Here is a 14,853-nt window from a genome sequence, read left to right on the forward strand (position 1 = left end):
TATGAAGAATGTTCTAGATCAGATGAACTGAAGTAGGAAGGCATTCCACGGCCTGGGGAACGTACGTAAAGGAGAAGCCATTTCTCCTTGCTTCTTGACTGGCAGTGCAATGTGCCCAGCTGCCTCAAGCTACTGCCAGCATGCCTTCTCTGCCATGAGAGCCAAAAGTAACCTTCCTCCCCTTTAAGATTCTCTCATCAGGCATTTCTAATACAATCTTCCGTCCTAAGAAAACCAAAGTCACACAGTCTGTCTGGAGTCTTTTTTGTTTGTTTTGTTTTTTTGAGACAGGATTTCTCTGTGTAGCCCTGGCTGTCCTGGAATTCACTCTGTAGACCAGGCTGGCCTTGAACTCAGAAATCTGCCTGCCTCTGCCTCCCAAGTGCTGGGATTAAAGACGTGCGCCACCACTGCCCAGCTGTCTGGAGTCTTTTGTTAGCAGAATGGAGACTTGGATGGAAATCATCATTTGTATTATACGTGGGCTTTTTTTTTCTTTAAATAAAAACTCATTTATTTCAAAGAGCAGATACAATCAAGACAACAAATGGCCACGGAACAATCACGGTTTGTCTTAATAAATAACAAAATGCCATTTACATCTCTTAAAATCTACATAACACATCATACATTTTAAAATAAATAAATCCCTGTGGGTCTAGAAGCAGCCCCGGTGGGTGTCTGGGATAAGTGGGATGGCTGGGTGAGACCCATTGCTCTCGGTAGCATACGGAGTCCCCTCCCCAGCCGCCACGCCCTCTTGGTTCTTCCGGGGGACCCCAGCACCTGCTGGTGCTTTGGGACTGGCCTTCCTGGTGCCCCTGCCTTGTGTGTGTGTGTGGGGGGGGGGCTTATTGCTTCACAGACATTCACATCTTGACAAGGTTGTTACTGAGCACGGGTCTTTGTGACGGCCAGGTGTGGACTCCAGCTCAGTCTCTGACTATGATCGGGCTGTCGCACGCTGTTCAGAGGCTGTTTGGTTGGTCGCCGAGACACCCATGACAGATCCCATCCATTCACCGCGAACGTTCAGGAAACGGCGGGGCGGGATTGGCCATACAGGCCATATAACATTCTGCACTGGATACCTGAGAGAGGTGGGCTGCTTGGGTGCTGCAGGCCAGTCCTGCCTGTCACTGTGCAGGCTAGAGTTCAGAGCTAAAGGGCAGTGAGCATCTGCCAAGGCTGGCGCTGGCTGGGCCACGGGGTCTTGGCCCATTAAGGCAGTGGGATACAGCCAGACAGACTTCCCCCCACTGTCAGCCTGAGCTCCGTGTCTGTCTATGGCGAGTCTCAGGGCAGCTTCCGAGTTGCTCCCAGGTGCACGTGGAAAGGCGAGCCCTTCCCTTTTATGACAGGATCCTTCATTTCAGCTTTTCCGAAGACAGTGTGTGTAGGACGGGCCCAGGGACTCCAGAGGACTCCGTGGTCAGTGCTCCTTCAGCCTAGAAGCAAAGGATATGGTGACAGGGGGCCACACAGCAGATGCTGAACACACACACAAAAAACGTACAGACCCATACGTAGCCCCAGCCCCGTGCCGACCCCCGTGCAGGCCCCATGCTGTCCCCATGCCACGCCGGCCTGTGGCTTCTCGGTGGGAGGGAGCGGGAAGGATGGGAGGAGAGCTGCTAGTGAGACTGTCTTGGCTGGGAAGCCACAGCTCTCAAGCTCCACAAACAAGGCATTTTTCCTCACATTCCTCTCCCTGAGAGTCTGAGGAGCGATTCACAGTATCACACCCCAACGGAGGCACTTATTAGACGGTGGTGTACCAAGCTCAGGGATGACTGGTAAGTTCTTCCCTCCCTGTTCACCTCCCTGTCGGGCTGCCTGGAGAGTGGCATTCTCCCCCAGAGTGGCCTCAGTGAACTTACGGAGCCTGGATCCCGGCGGCTGGCCCTGGACAGCTCAGTTCCTTGTGTATGAGGCGGATCAGGAACTGCACCCAAAACAGAGAAAAAGACATTGTCACCATCTGAGGACACAAGCAGAAGGGCTCGAGTGTGGCCTGCTGAGACTGGCTTGCCTGCATGGCTCCTCCTCTGGAGCACCCACAGGCTTATGCCCCGCCGCTGGCCTAAGGTGAGGGCTGTCCCTCAGGAAGTCCTCGGGATAATCCAGGTGCTTGCATTCAGCACAGACTTCAAAAACACAGACCAACCCAACCACAAGGCACCCCAAATGGAAACAAGACAGAAAATGTTTGGGAGGTGGCCCATGGTATGGAGCTGCATGGGGGACTCTGGAGCCAGGTGGTGAGACATACTATGAGGCTGAAGGAAGTGTCTCAGGACTAGCATACTGTGTGTGTTTGGGCGTGCGCACGCATGCACTCGAGTGTGTTCATGTATACCGTTGGCTGCTTTCCGTGTAATGTTAACTGCTAGGCTCAGAGCCACTGGCTCACCTGGTTAACTTTATGCCCTCCGTGTGCTGAAAGGCTCAGAATAACCAGAACAGAGTAATGATGGGCTGCCACCCACAGCTCAGGTATGGAGCAAGTCTCTCCAGCAGACAGCAGACCACAGCTGGGACTGCATGGAAGGGATCCTGAGGGGAGCCTCAGCTTCCAGTGGCATGTGCTTAGAGGGCAGCAGGCAGCCTTAATCCTGAGAGGTGTGAGGTGGGGAGCAGGCAATACAGGTGCTAAGGGACCACTGCTGCCCAGCCATCATCTATACATCAGGCTTTAGGCTCCTAGATACCTCATGTTCAGGATGGAGGCCCACGTGCATAAGCTAAGGATGATGGGAATATCTCCTGTGGATAACATGCCATCCAAGCACATGGCGTGGCCTAAAAAATGAGGCTGTGGCAATCACTGGACAGCAGTGGCAACGAGGTAATACCAAACCCAGAGTTGGCGGCAACTAACTCCAACATCAGCTCTAACTGCCCAGGGCTGAGCTGGCAGCAACCAACACCACCACTCCCGCCAAGCACAGTATGTGGCAAGCGCTGACAGACGAGGCCTGTGGCGGTGAAACCAGGCTGCCAAGAGGAAGAGGGAAGACGGGAAGCAAACGTTGCCTGTGGGTGTGGGACAGCTGGTGGGAGGGGTCGCAAGGATCCAGGCTACCTTCCAATAAAGCTCTGCGCCCATGCAGGTGACAGTGGCCGACAGAAAGGAATCTGCCCATTCCCGGTGCCTGCCCCAAGATGCTGGGCACCTGGGCAGCACGATCCAGAAAGGAGGCTAAGAGCCAGGGGTGTGACCAGATCTGCTGCTCAGGTGGCAGGAATGTGGTCCCCTAGCATCTCTGAGGAGGTGAGCTCAGGTCCCCGAGCCCTCAGCACTGACTGGAAAGGAGGTGAAATTGGTTTATTTTAAGGGAAAAACAAAACAAAACAAACAAACAAAACCAGAAAACATTAGAAAGAGAAAAGGCCTGCCTGAGCTCTAGGGTTTTTATCTGTTTATGCATAATTTGAGAAAGTCTCTCTCTTTCTCTCTTTTTTTTTTTTTCGAGACAGGGTTTCTCTGTGTAGCCCTGGCTGTCCTGGAACTCACTCTGTGGACCAGGCTGGCCTTGAACTCAGAAATCTGCCTACCTCTGCCTCCCAAGTGCTGGGATTAAAGGCATGCACCACCACCATCTCCTGCAGCCACACTCTAACCTGTTTGCAGTGAAGTGCTGGGAATGATCCCGGGGCCTTATGCATGCTAGGAAAGCATGCTCTACTGAGCCCTGACATGGCCAAGGATGACCTTGCCCTTCCGATCCCTCTGCCTCTACCTCCCAAGGGCTGGGATTACACGTGTAAATCACCATCCCCCAGTTAATAGGCTGCTGGGGATTGAACCTGGGGCTCTGTGCCCCGTAGGCAAGCACTCTGCCAGCGGAGCTACAGGGTCTCATTCTGTAGCCCGATCTTATTAAACAGCTTGGGCTAGCCTCAAATGTGTGGTGGTCCGTTGTATACATTCTGAGTGCTGGGATTATGGGCCAGTGGGAGGTCTGTAGGTCACTGGGCATGCCCCAAAGAGATTGTGGGACCCCCCTACCCTCTTTTCTTTCACTACTTTGATCCTTGGCCATTCGGTGAGTAGTTCCTTTGTAGAGACTCGCCTTGAAGTATCCAAAGCTGTGGGCCGAACTGAACCTTTTAGAGCTGACCATGCCAGTCAGGCGTCTGCTATAGGGACCAACTCAGCAGGCAGACTAGGTGGGGGCTCCCTCTGCTCACCGGCTGCTTTAGTTCCCCAACAGGCCCACCATCACTATCAGCACACCCTTTTATAATGTGGCTGCTAGGGCTTGGGGGTCCAGGGATCCAGAGCTCTTCCAGAGGACCTGGGTCTAGTTTCACGCACCAATGTCAGGAAGCTCACAACCATCTGTAACCTGAGCTTCAGGGGGGATCTGATGCCCTCTTCTGGTCTCTGAACACATGTGGTGCAGACGTGTACACTCAGGCATGCACACATCCACATAAAACAATAAATTAAAAAAAAAAAACTTTAAACGTGAAGACTGCCATAACAGAGGGGTTCCGTGATCTGTCGCATGCTGACTTTGACTCCCAACATATCCTACGAAGCAATAGCATCACCTGCTTCTTCCTTATTCCCCACGGGTGGAAAGAGAGAAGAGCCTTAGTCTACGTGGACCTAGAGAAGGTGGCAAAGACACAGAACTTTGCTAGGGGCTGTAGGAGTCCACAGGAAGACAGTCAGCTAGGACGGCATAGGTCACGACCCTCAACCTATGGGTCATGACTCCACCATGGGGGGAAAACACAGAGATTTACATTACTGTTTATAACAGTAGCAAAATTACAGTTATAAAGTAGCAACAGAGAGAATTTTATGGTTTGTGGGGGGGAGGGGTCACCACAACATGTACTAAAGGGTTGCAGCATCAGGAAGGGTGGTAAGATCTGACCCGCAGCTACAGGGATGCTAACTGAAGGCGCATGGGTTACAAGCAAAGGCACCCACCAGCAAGGCACAGGCGTCTGCGAACATCAGCATGTAGAACACGTTGCTCCATCCAGAGGGAGAGATGAGCCCCGCCAGCAGGGGTCCCAAGGCAGCTCCTGAAAAGGGCATAAAGATGCTGGTTACGGAAGGCTAACAATGGGAGATCAAGATGCTGGTTACGGAAGGCTAACAATGGGAGATGAACTCAGCCAGTACATAGGAAGGAGTGGCTGCCATCAACGTCTTCTGGAACCCATTCTAAAAGTAGGTGTTGCTCTTTGACATGTCCGCGCCATCTGACAGGCCATCATTATAAATGAGCTTATATAGCTGGACGGGGTGGTGCATGCCTTTAATCCCAGCACTTGGGAGTCAGAGGCAGGTGGATTTCCATGAGTTCAAGGCCAGCCTGGTGCCAGGACTACATAGAGACTGTCTCAAAAATCAAAAAATGAAAGAAATCTGAACCCAATATACAATTGCAGATACCCCTGTGCTCAAAGAAAATGTTATTGAATAAATCTGTGTAAGATACACAAGACTTAGACCCTGTTGCTGTCAAATGCCTGATTCTGACCACCGCAAGTCGGGGGACTCCCTGTTTTCTGAGAGGGGTGCTGACCAGTTATTGCAAAGGCCAGTGTAGCTGCATCTTATATCAGTGGTTCAGCAAAATATGCCTGCACATGTGTAAAGTGTGTGTTCATAACTGTGTATGCACAATTATGCATGTGTACAAGCATGTGTAAGTAAGCATGTGTACAAGCATGTGTAAGCATGTGTACAAGCATGTGTATGTATGCAGCTGCACATGTATACATGCTATGTATACTGGGAACTCTTTGCATTATGTTCGTGAGGCTTTTTCCTTCAAGTCTTTTTGTTTGTTTGTTTATTTTTATTTGTTCTTTTTGTTTTTCAAGACAGGGTTTCTCTGTGTGGCCCTGGCTGTCCTGGAACTCGCTCTACAGACCAGGCTGGCCTCAAACTCAGAAATCCACCTGCCTCTGCCTCCCAAACTCTGGGATTAAAGGCGTGTGCCACCACTGCCTGACTTTCTTCAAGTCTTAAATTAAGTCAAATAAACTTTGAAGGCTACACAAACAAAATGCAGGGGAAGGCTTGCTCCAGCATCCTGCCTACTTCCCTCACAGCAGGTGGGTGACTCTGACAAGAAGATGACTTGTCCAGCATGCTAAGGAGTTTGGAGAACTGCCCGCAGGTAACTGATTACATCACAGTACCCAAGAGCTGGGCTCTCTGCTCTTTACCCACACTGACTGCTCCAAGTGTGGATAAGCATAAACATTACTCTGTGACCCAGAAAGCTACTGAATAAACGTTTCCCGTGTCTCAGCGCAGTTGCAGGCACATAATAATACTCATGTGGGTTTACTCTGTCCATCCTGAAGACCACAGGGTGAACCATGCCCAAGTTTTAAAACTGTAAATCCCCAAAGTAGAGAGCAGAAGAGAGAAAAAAAAATATGATTGGCAACTGTAGGGCACAGCCTGGAGATGTCTCCCCATAGCTAGGCTGGCACAGTGAACGGGGGCTGGCACAGTGAATGGGGCTTCAGTGTCAAAAGGCCATCGGTTATTCCCTCTACGACCTCAGAGTTCAGGTCCCTCCGCATCCGTGACTCAGTGACATCCCACAGAAGAGCAATTGCTAAACCTCTGGGGCTATCAGGCCTTATGAGGGGTATGGGGAAGGCACCCAAGAGAGAACAGGAATCCAGGGGACAACACCAGCTCCCAAGTAGCCATCCACGCCCCAGCAATGGCAAGACCTTCAGCACTGAGGTCCCCGTGGCCAGGCGGATTTCCAGGCTCATCTGTAAAGACCACCAGGGGGCGCTCTCCAAGAGAAAGGACTGCTCACAACGTGGCAATACAAAGATACAATATAGCAACTTAGAGGACCCATGGCTGAGAAAGACCCAGCTGTGACCACACAGGAACCAGGAGGAGGGAAACCCAGGGGCAGTTAACAAGGCAGATGAAAACCCCCAGCAATTAATTCTCACCTAACACAGGGTTTGAGGCACTAAAAGGACAGCTAAAATAAGAACAGAGAGGTTGAAAGATAAAGTCAAGGACACCATAGAGAGGAGAACGAGACAGGCAGGAAGGACAAGCAATCTGGAAACCTGACATCTGACTAACGTTTCCCAGAAAAAAACGAGAAAGAAAATGGTAGGCAAACGCATCAAAGAAAACTACAGTGCCCATCCCCCAAGATGCAAGCCTTACTTCTCCATGGAAGCCTGCCAGGGATGGCATGGTGGATTGAGAAAGGTCTGTGGGTAAAGGGGAGACCCAGAAGCCCCAGAGGAGGAGAAGAGTCAGGTCTGTGCGAGGAGCAGCTGAGAGTGACAGCTGATGCCTATTGGCAGCAATGGAAACCGAGAGACCATGGAGTTCTGGAAGAGGCGCTGATGTGAGGTGGAGACGAAACCCCGGTATCACAGCTGTGCAAGCCCCAGGAATCATGGGAAGAGGCGACTAGGTAACAGTCCCACCCACAGAAGAGCAGTGGGGAGGAATCTGGCAAGCAGGGCTCTGAGGTCAGAGGGAGGAGAAGGCGGTGTGAGGGATGGGGAGGAAGCAAGATTTATGCAGCTTAGTGGGCAGCTGTGTGGCCTGTAACCAGGCTGCCAGAAGGTGGTGGTATCAGGGCAGGGATAACCAGGATAAAAACAAACAAAAAGCAAAAGGGAGAGGGATGACATGTCTGAGGACCTGCAAGGTTGACTTCCTGGATGGAAACAGGCAACGTCAGTAAGATCAGTGTGACTGGGAGCAGGGGGTGGGGGTGGGGGTGGCTGCAGGGCAGGCAGAGGGACAAGAGCCATGTCTAATTTTCTTGGTTAGAGGACATGAGAGGGTGGCCTAGACTAGCAAGTCCAGCAAAATCACCTATGTGAGGAAGCTAGAAGTAGCAGCCGGGAGGGACCATCTCTAAGAAGAGGACCTGGGCAAGCAGAGCCAGGGACTGAACCATTGCATCCTAGAAGTTCAGCGAACTAGCTAGCCCCAGTGGCTACAATATGTATCACTTTGATACAATGAAACCCTGAAAACGGGCATGGCTACATTTAACATGTTCTGCACACACGTGTAGGAAGGGCAGTCTTGGGTCCCACTGGGAGGTCACTCTGGACTGCAAACACACCAAGCCCGAGAGCCACGAGGCACTCCCAAGTTGGGAGAAGGTCCTGGCTGGATCGAGATCAGCAGAGCTGTGCCTTTACCCAAGGCTGCACTGACTAATGGACATGAACACTTGACAAGCCCGTGGGGGACAAACGCTTCTCCGTGTGGTGCTTTGCTGAAGTGGTGTGCCATCCCTCAGGCCTCCTTCTGCTTCATCATGTGGGAAACATGCATAAGAGGCATAAAGCTGGGACTTGGTGGAGGACCAGTGTTCATGCCGTTTCCATGGCGACCGGCTGCTGAGTCCCTGTACACTTGAGTAGTCAGGGAAACATGGGGTCTAGGAGTCCATCCCATCGGGTCCAAATGTCACTGCTGTAGAAACCCAGTTGGTCCCAAGCTTTGAAGAGGGGAGGCACAGGATGCTGAGGGCAGGGAGAGACCACTGCTCTTCTGTTTTGAGCCCTTCTGGTTCCTTCCTCCTTCACAGCCCCATGTTCTGTGGCAAGGTCCACCTCTTCACCGAGACAGTCTCTCTCCCTTCAGCCTCACATTTGAGACGAATGTCAAGGAAGAAGAGTTTTTTCCACCTCCTTTCTGATTTTTCTTTCTCCTCTGATCCTCTGTTTTACTATAGTGCCCAGGCAACTGGCAGGACTCCACGTTAGCTTTAAGCATGCACCCTGGGGGCAGCAGAGTGACTCATAAAGACTTCTGTGGGACAGAGCAGAGAGAAGGGGTGGGGGGAGAGAGGGAGCGGAGGAGAGCGAGACAGAGAGAGACACAAAAAGACAGAAACAGAGAGACAGAGACAGACACACACTGAAAGACAGATAGAAAGAAACAGAGAGAGACATAGATAAATAGATAGATGATAGATAAATATAATAGATAAATAGATGGATGGATGGATGGATGGATGGATGGATGGATAGGTGGGTGGGTGGATGGATGGATAGGTGGGTGGGTGGATGGATGGATAGGTGGGTGGGTGGATGGATGGATAGGTGGATGGATGAATGGATGAATAGAAGAATGGATCGATAGATGGCTGGCTGGGTAAACTGGGAGAATGGTGGACCACTCCTCTCAGGAAGGGTTCTGCTGCTTCTAAGACCCATCACCAGGTACAGAAACCCTCCCCCACCACCTCCCACGTCCCGGACACACCCCAGGGTCCAGGAGGGACCAAAACAAACCTTTTCCTCTATTGAAGTTGACCATCTGTGGTGTTTTGTTACAGGAACACAGAGCTGACTAGCACAGGGATGAGCTGCCTATATTGTCACTCCAGAATGTGCTAACGAATCTCCCAGCAAGGTGGAGGATCTTGCTTACCTCGGGATTCATTACGTTTTTTTCAATAACTTAAACTGAAATACAATCCCGTCTTTTCCTTGAGAGGCAGCAGTGAAAAGTTGGAGCCTAAAGTTTGCCAACCCCTGGGTCAAACTAGAGTCTGGAGGAACATTCTCTCCCGCTACGGAAACAGATGCCACAGCACACAACTGTGTTCTCAGAAGCCACACACTACAGCCTCCAGGGCCGACTCCCCTGAGCTTCTAGGAGCAGCCAGTCCTGACACTGGCATCAGAACCTTGAACACTGATAAGTTAGGAACAACAGCTTTCTTCCTTCACCCCACAGAGCCCTTGGCAAGAGAGAAAGAAAGTTCTCTGCATACCTACAGATCCAGTGCCGTCGATGATGGCTGTCACGGTGGACAGGGCGTGGGAGTTCCCTTTCAGACTCTTGTGAGTCCCCTGTGGGAGTGGAGGAGAAGGATGTGAAACACAGGCAGCCAAAAAGTGAGAGATAAATTCACTCAGGACCCACTTGATACACAGAACACTCTCCTTAGGAAGTCTATACCGTCTACCACTCTGAGCAAAGCTCCGAGGGTTTCTACATGACAGAAATCCTTCAAAACACCAGCCCAAGCATATTTAGTTATTTGTGGCTCTCTTAGTTAGGATCCTTCCTCTGCTTCTGCATTGACCATTTTGTTTAGTTGGGTGTGGGTCCTTCAAGGCTATTTCTTGGGCACATAGCTGAGTCTGAATTCTCATGTCTATCCAGGGATAAGCTTCCTATGGGTAGGTTCAGAAACATACCATGGGTTGGTGAGATGGCTCAGCCGGGAAGAGTACTGACTGCTCTTCGGAAGGTTTTGAGTTCAAATCCCAGCAACCACATGGTGGCTCACAACCACCCATAATGAGATCTGACGCCCTCTTCTGGAGTGTCTGAAGACAGCTACAGTGTATTTACTATAATAAATAAAGAAACATACCTAACTTAATATCAAGGCCCAGACAGGGCCAACCTGCTGTCTTACATAGATGGTATGGGGTGGAAAGGTCAAAGCTCCATCGCTGTGCCTCTTAGCTCGGCACTCTCTGTTGACCCCTCAGGGACAGAATTTATAGGAAGAGAGCCGTAGGAGAGTGGCCAGGGACAGGTGCTAGAAAACTCAAGACACAGGCTCTCTATGAACAAACGGTGAACGGCAGAGTCAGTGCTGGCCCCAAGTAGGGGAAGCAGTGTGTGGTGTGACTTACCAGGTCGGCAGAGACGGCGGTGGTGATCAGTGCGTAGGGGCCGCTCACCAGGGCCCCACTGAGGAGCAACATGGCTGTGGAAAACAGAGGGAGCTCAGAACAGAGCCTGGCAGTACAGTGGTGAGGGCAGGCATTTACAGGGAAGGGACCCATCCCATGGGGGCCATCTCTAGAGCACAAGACAAATGGCTTCTGTGATGTGCCAGGGGTGGGTGATGCATTGTCATGCTTCCCCAAAGCCACAGAAGCCTGTTTGGAGGGCCTAGAACTCAAGTTCCCCGGCCTCATGGACAGCAGCTGATGGTAGTACTGGGAAGGGAGGAAAGCCTGGGTGGACCAAGGCCAGGCCAGCTCCGGGTCTGTGCCGTAACCTTTTCAGTCATACATGGAATGTCTTCTCTTCACCTCAGGGGGGCAGGGACACTGAACCACATGTCCCCTCCCCTCCACTGGCCCAGCTCATTTCCCTGAAGAGACTCTGGGTCCATGGCAAACCCCACGTTCACTGGCAGAGTGTTTTCTAGGTCACTTGGGACAGGACCCTCCCCCAGCCTGCTCCCTCCAAGTCTCCTTGGCTGGTTCTCTACCTTACACAATGGCTTCCAAGGCTGGGGCTAATGCCCCATCCCCAAGCTGAACAGCTCCTCCCCTAGGCACCAGAGCACAGCACTGTTAGCTGGGTGGCCACTTATCCACACTGTCACCCCTGTCCGGAAACAGGAGCCTGGCCTCCCCCAAAGAGGGACATGGGACCATGTCTCATGCTAACTGTGTTACCCAAAAACTTGTTTGCAGTGTCCCCCACGTAGGAAGCCTGTCCCCAGTTGGTTTTTGACTGGTCAATAAAGTTACCAGCGACCAATGGCTGGGCAAGGAGACAGAGGCGGGACTTTTAGGATTCTCAAGAAGGGACCAAGGAAGGAGGAATTTATGAAGGTGTAGGAGACAGACGATACCAGAAAGGTACAGGAGGAGAGACAGCCAACAGGTAAGGAAACCGGGCCCAGGAGGGCTAGCTGCCTAGCAGGGTCCAGGACAGCAAAGATAAAATGTAGATTTAGTAAGTATTAACTCAGGAGCATCGGAGGGGAGTGTGTGTTAGCCCCGTGGAGTCAGGGGGTGGCCCAGTCATTGAGCTGTTTAAGGTGTTTAAAATATAAGGCTGTGTATGTGTGTCTTTCTTTCAGGGATCCAGGACATTGGAGCAATGGCAGAAACCCTTGCCCACCTGCCGGGTAGTTTAGAGTGGATTAACATACTATCACACCAGGGCCACACTGCTCGGTCACCCCAGCTTAATGCCTCTAGATTAGTTGTGTAGAGAGGCTCCGTGCACTCACCTATGGTGGCTTCAAGGCCCATTTTGCTGACGGAGGAGAAGACGTAGAGCTGCAAGAGTTAAGAACAGGAAAGGGGCTGGCTCAGCTCAGGCAGCTGCAGGGCCACCCGGAGCCTGTGGTTTGGAGCCAACGGGAACATGCCAGTCGAGCGAGCGGGGTAGCTCTGGACTTTAGGGAAATCGCAGGGTGGGACCCTGAGCGCCCAGGGCTGCTGGCAGGACACCTAGCAGTTCCTAGCTCCTCATCTGAAGTCTGCAGCTACCTGCCCGGACATGGTACCCTGAGATGCCATCCTCCTAGGGACGTGCTGCTAGTGATTTCTTGAAGATTCCTTTACAAAGCCTTAGGCCCGAGAGGACTCAGAACTCAGCCATGTTCTGGGGACAGTCCCAGCCTCGGGAAGAGAGGCACGTGGACAAATACAATACGGTCATGGAATGGCCCCTCATCTCTTAAACAGCAGTGACAGGCCAGTACCACACTGGCTCCCCACGGCCATGCTGTGGGGTGATGCTACTCATGACCAGATGAGGAATCTGAGGCAGGGGGATCACCTGGCCAAGGCCATGAGCTTCTAAATGCTTGGAGAAGGACGAGCCTAGCAGTGATAGGGCTCATTGAGCCTAGAAGGGAGGGATGGCTCAGAGACCCTAAGGGACAGGCAGGCGTATGACTGGGAAGGGGACTAGAGATGGGTGGGAAGGGCACCCCATAGAGAGGGGCAGCCCAAGAGAAAGCCAGAGCGAGGGAGAAGCATGTCGTATGTAGCCCAGGGGCTGAGGCAGGCAAGCAGGCTGAGGAGGCTCTGTGCTTCCAGCCAGGGACAAGCTGGGTTTCTAGGGATGTAGATCTCAGGCACGGGACGTAGGTGGCTAGCGGAGACGAGAAAGTGACTATCTGTAACGGCAGGCAGAGCCAGGGCTCACCGTGGGTGCCGCCAGCAGTAGCATCAGACCACAGGTGGAAGCTCGTTTCTCCAGCCGGTCAGAGATCACGCCTGCTAGGATCCCACCTGTAACAGAGTGGGGGGCAGCTTCAGGAGCTGATGTCCAGCATGAGCCCTCCCCAGAGGAGACTAAGTCCCAGGGGCGAGAACAACAGCAACCATCCCCCAGCCTATCCCTACTGGGCATCCCCAAAGTGGCTTATTTGGAGTCTGGCCTAGCAAGATGCAACAACTTGTATGGGCCATGGGAGTCACAGGCTGTCTAGGGACAGGCTTTAGGGCAAGCTCAAAAGCCCCTTCACCTGGTAGGTACGAATGCCACTGCCACCTGCCTGGGACAGCCGTGTGTCATTTCTGAGGGCAGCTGGCTCGAGATTAGAGGCGAGCCTCTTTCAAAGCAATGGTCAAGGTCACTGTGTCACATGGGGCTCTCCCAGCAGTAAAACTAACTTGAACAGGGATTGATAGATTGGTTTATTTTATTTTACATTTTTTTTGAGACAAGGTCTCACTGTGTAGGTCAGGTTAGCCTCAAACTTGCCATCCTGCTGCCTCAGGTCTCCGGACTCAGCTTCAGAGTGCTAAATCACAGGAATGTCAGTCACCCAGCTTTTATTTTTTTATTTTTTATTTTTTTGAGGCAGGGTTTCTCTGTGTAGTCCTGGCTATCCCGGAACTCACTCTGTAGACCAGGCTGGCCTCAAACTCAGAAATCCACCTGCCTCTGCCTCCCAAATGCTGGAATTAAAGACATGCGTCACCACTGCCCGACTTGTCACCCAGCTTTCTCATTAAGTTCTTGACAACGAAGAACAAATGGCCTTGAACTCACCAAAGATCCCGCCCACGTCAAACAATGTGGACAGCTCCCCGGCTTTCTTGGCATCCAGGTGATCTGTGGGGTGACCAGCATAGGAGTCCATGAGGACACGCCCTGAGCGATTATCCCACAGGGGCCCACGCAGGAGACCCTGCTCCACGAGCAGAATTTTACCACGAGGAATCACCTAAACTCAGATTTTAAAGGAATGTTGGTTGACACATCTTATCCAAGCCTGGCACTGCCTGGCCTTCCATAGAGAGCCTGTGATTGGTCACCACTGGGGCATCAGCTCAGGAAAGAGGGTGAGCCTAGGAAGCTACTTGGTGTGTGTGTGTGTGTGTGTTCATGCATGCATGCGTATGTACACGCATGAGCAATGTTTAGAAGGGCAGGTAGTTCAAGGTCCTGGCAGGGCTCTCCAGAGCAATGGCCAAGACTACTCAGTCACACAGTGAAACTGTGGCATCATGTGCTACCTGACCCTAGTGGGGACCAGAGCCTTCTCATGCCTCAGTGGCAGGGCACTGCCACTTCACGTCCCTTTGCTTCCAGCCGACTAGATGCTGGCCAGTCTGAGGAGACAACTGGGAAGGCCTGGGCTGGCCAGACCCATCTTCCTCACCCTGAATGCCACCTCTAAGGAACTGGGGCTGACTCAAACCAAGACCCTGACTGGGCATCCAGCAGTTCCATACTCTGGTGTAAATTGTCCCATTGTGAAAGGGGACACGGCCTCTTACTGAGGCTCCCTGTTAGGAATACTGTGCACCTGTCAAGATGAGGTTGGGGTTGTTAGGCAGTGCCCTGGGCCCTGAGGCAGCTCTTTGCAGCCTGCTCACCCACCCTTTTCCTTTCTTGCACCCTGTCCTTGTTAGCCACGTCCCAAGAAAATCCCCCTTGGAGGCTGCCCCAGCTTCTGCGGCTGAGATGACATTCCCTCCAGCTTTGGGGGTTTTGGTCACTGTAGGAAGCCATTTCATAAGCACATCGCCATTAAAAGATGGCATTTGGCTTGCCGTTAGTATTAGAATGCCTTGTCGTTGAACGCTTTGTGCGCGTGTGCCTGTGAATCCCAACGAGTGCCCTTGGTCACG

General features: G+C 52.1%; 1 protein-coding gene across 6 annotated transcripts in view; it reads right to left on the minus strand.

Annotated features, from left to right (window-relative positions):
• Positions 1-496: 496 nt before the first annotated feature.
• Slc37a1 (solute carrier family 37 member 1) overlaps positions 497-14,853 on the minus strand; it is a 58,007-nt gene continuing 43,650 nt past the window's right edge. For all 6 annotated transcript variants that reach the window (XM_031347555.1, XM_031347554.1, XM_031347557.1 and 3 more), the window contains 8 exons: positions 13,769-13,831; positions 12,917-13,002; positions 11,991-12,039; positions 10,651-10,724; positions 9,774-9,852; positions 4,949-5,046; positions 1,881-1,945; positions 497-1,448 (listed from right to left, as the gene is read on the minus strand). In XM_031347555.1, coding sequence (XP_031203415.1) covers positions 1,433-1,448; positions 1,881-1,945; positions 4,949-5,046; positions 9,774-9,852; positions 10,651-10,724; positions 11,991-12,039; positions 12,917-13,002; positions 13,769-13,831 — 530 coding nt within the window. In that variant the 3' untranslated portion in view covers positions 497-1,432. The remainder of the gene's footprint in view (positions 1,449-1,880; positions 1,946-4,948; positions 5,047-9,773; positions 9,853-10,650; positions 10,725-11,990; positions 12,040-12,916; positions 13,003-13,768; positions 13,832-14,853) is intronic.

This window comes from Mastomys coucha, unplaced genomic scaffold, assembly GCF_008632895.1.
Source record: "Mastomys coucha isolate ucsf_1 unplaced genomic scaffold, UCSF_Mcou_1 pScaffold3, whole genome shotgun sequence".
Taxonomy (NCBI): domain Eukaryota; kingdom Metazoa; phylum Chordata; class Mammalia; order Rodentia; family Muridae; genus Mastomys; species Mastomys coucha.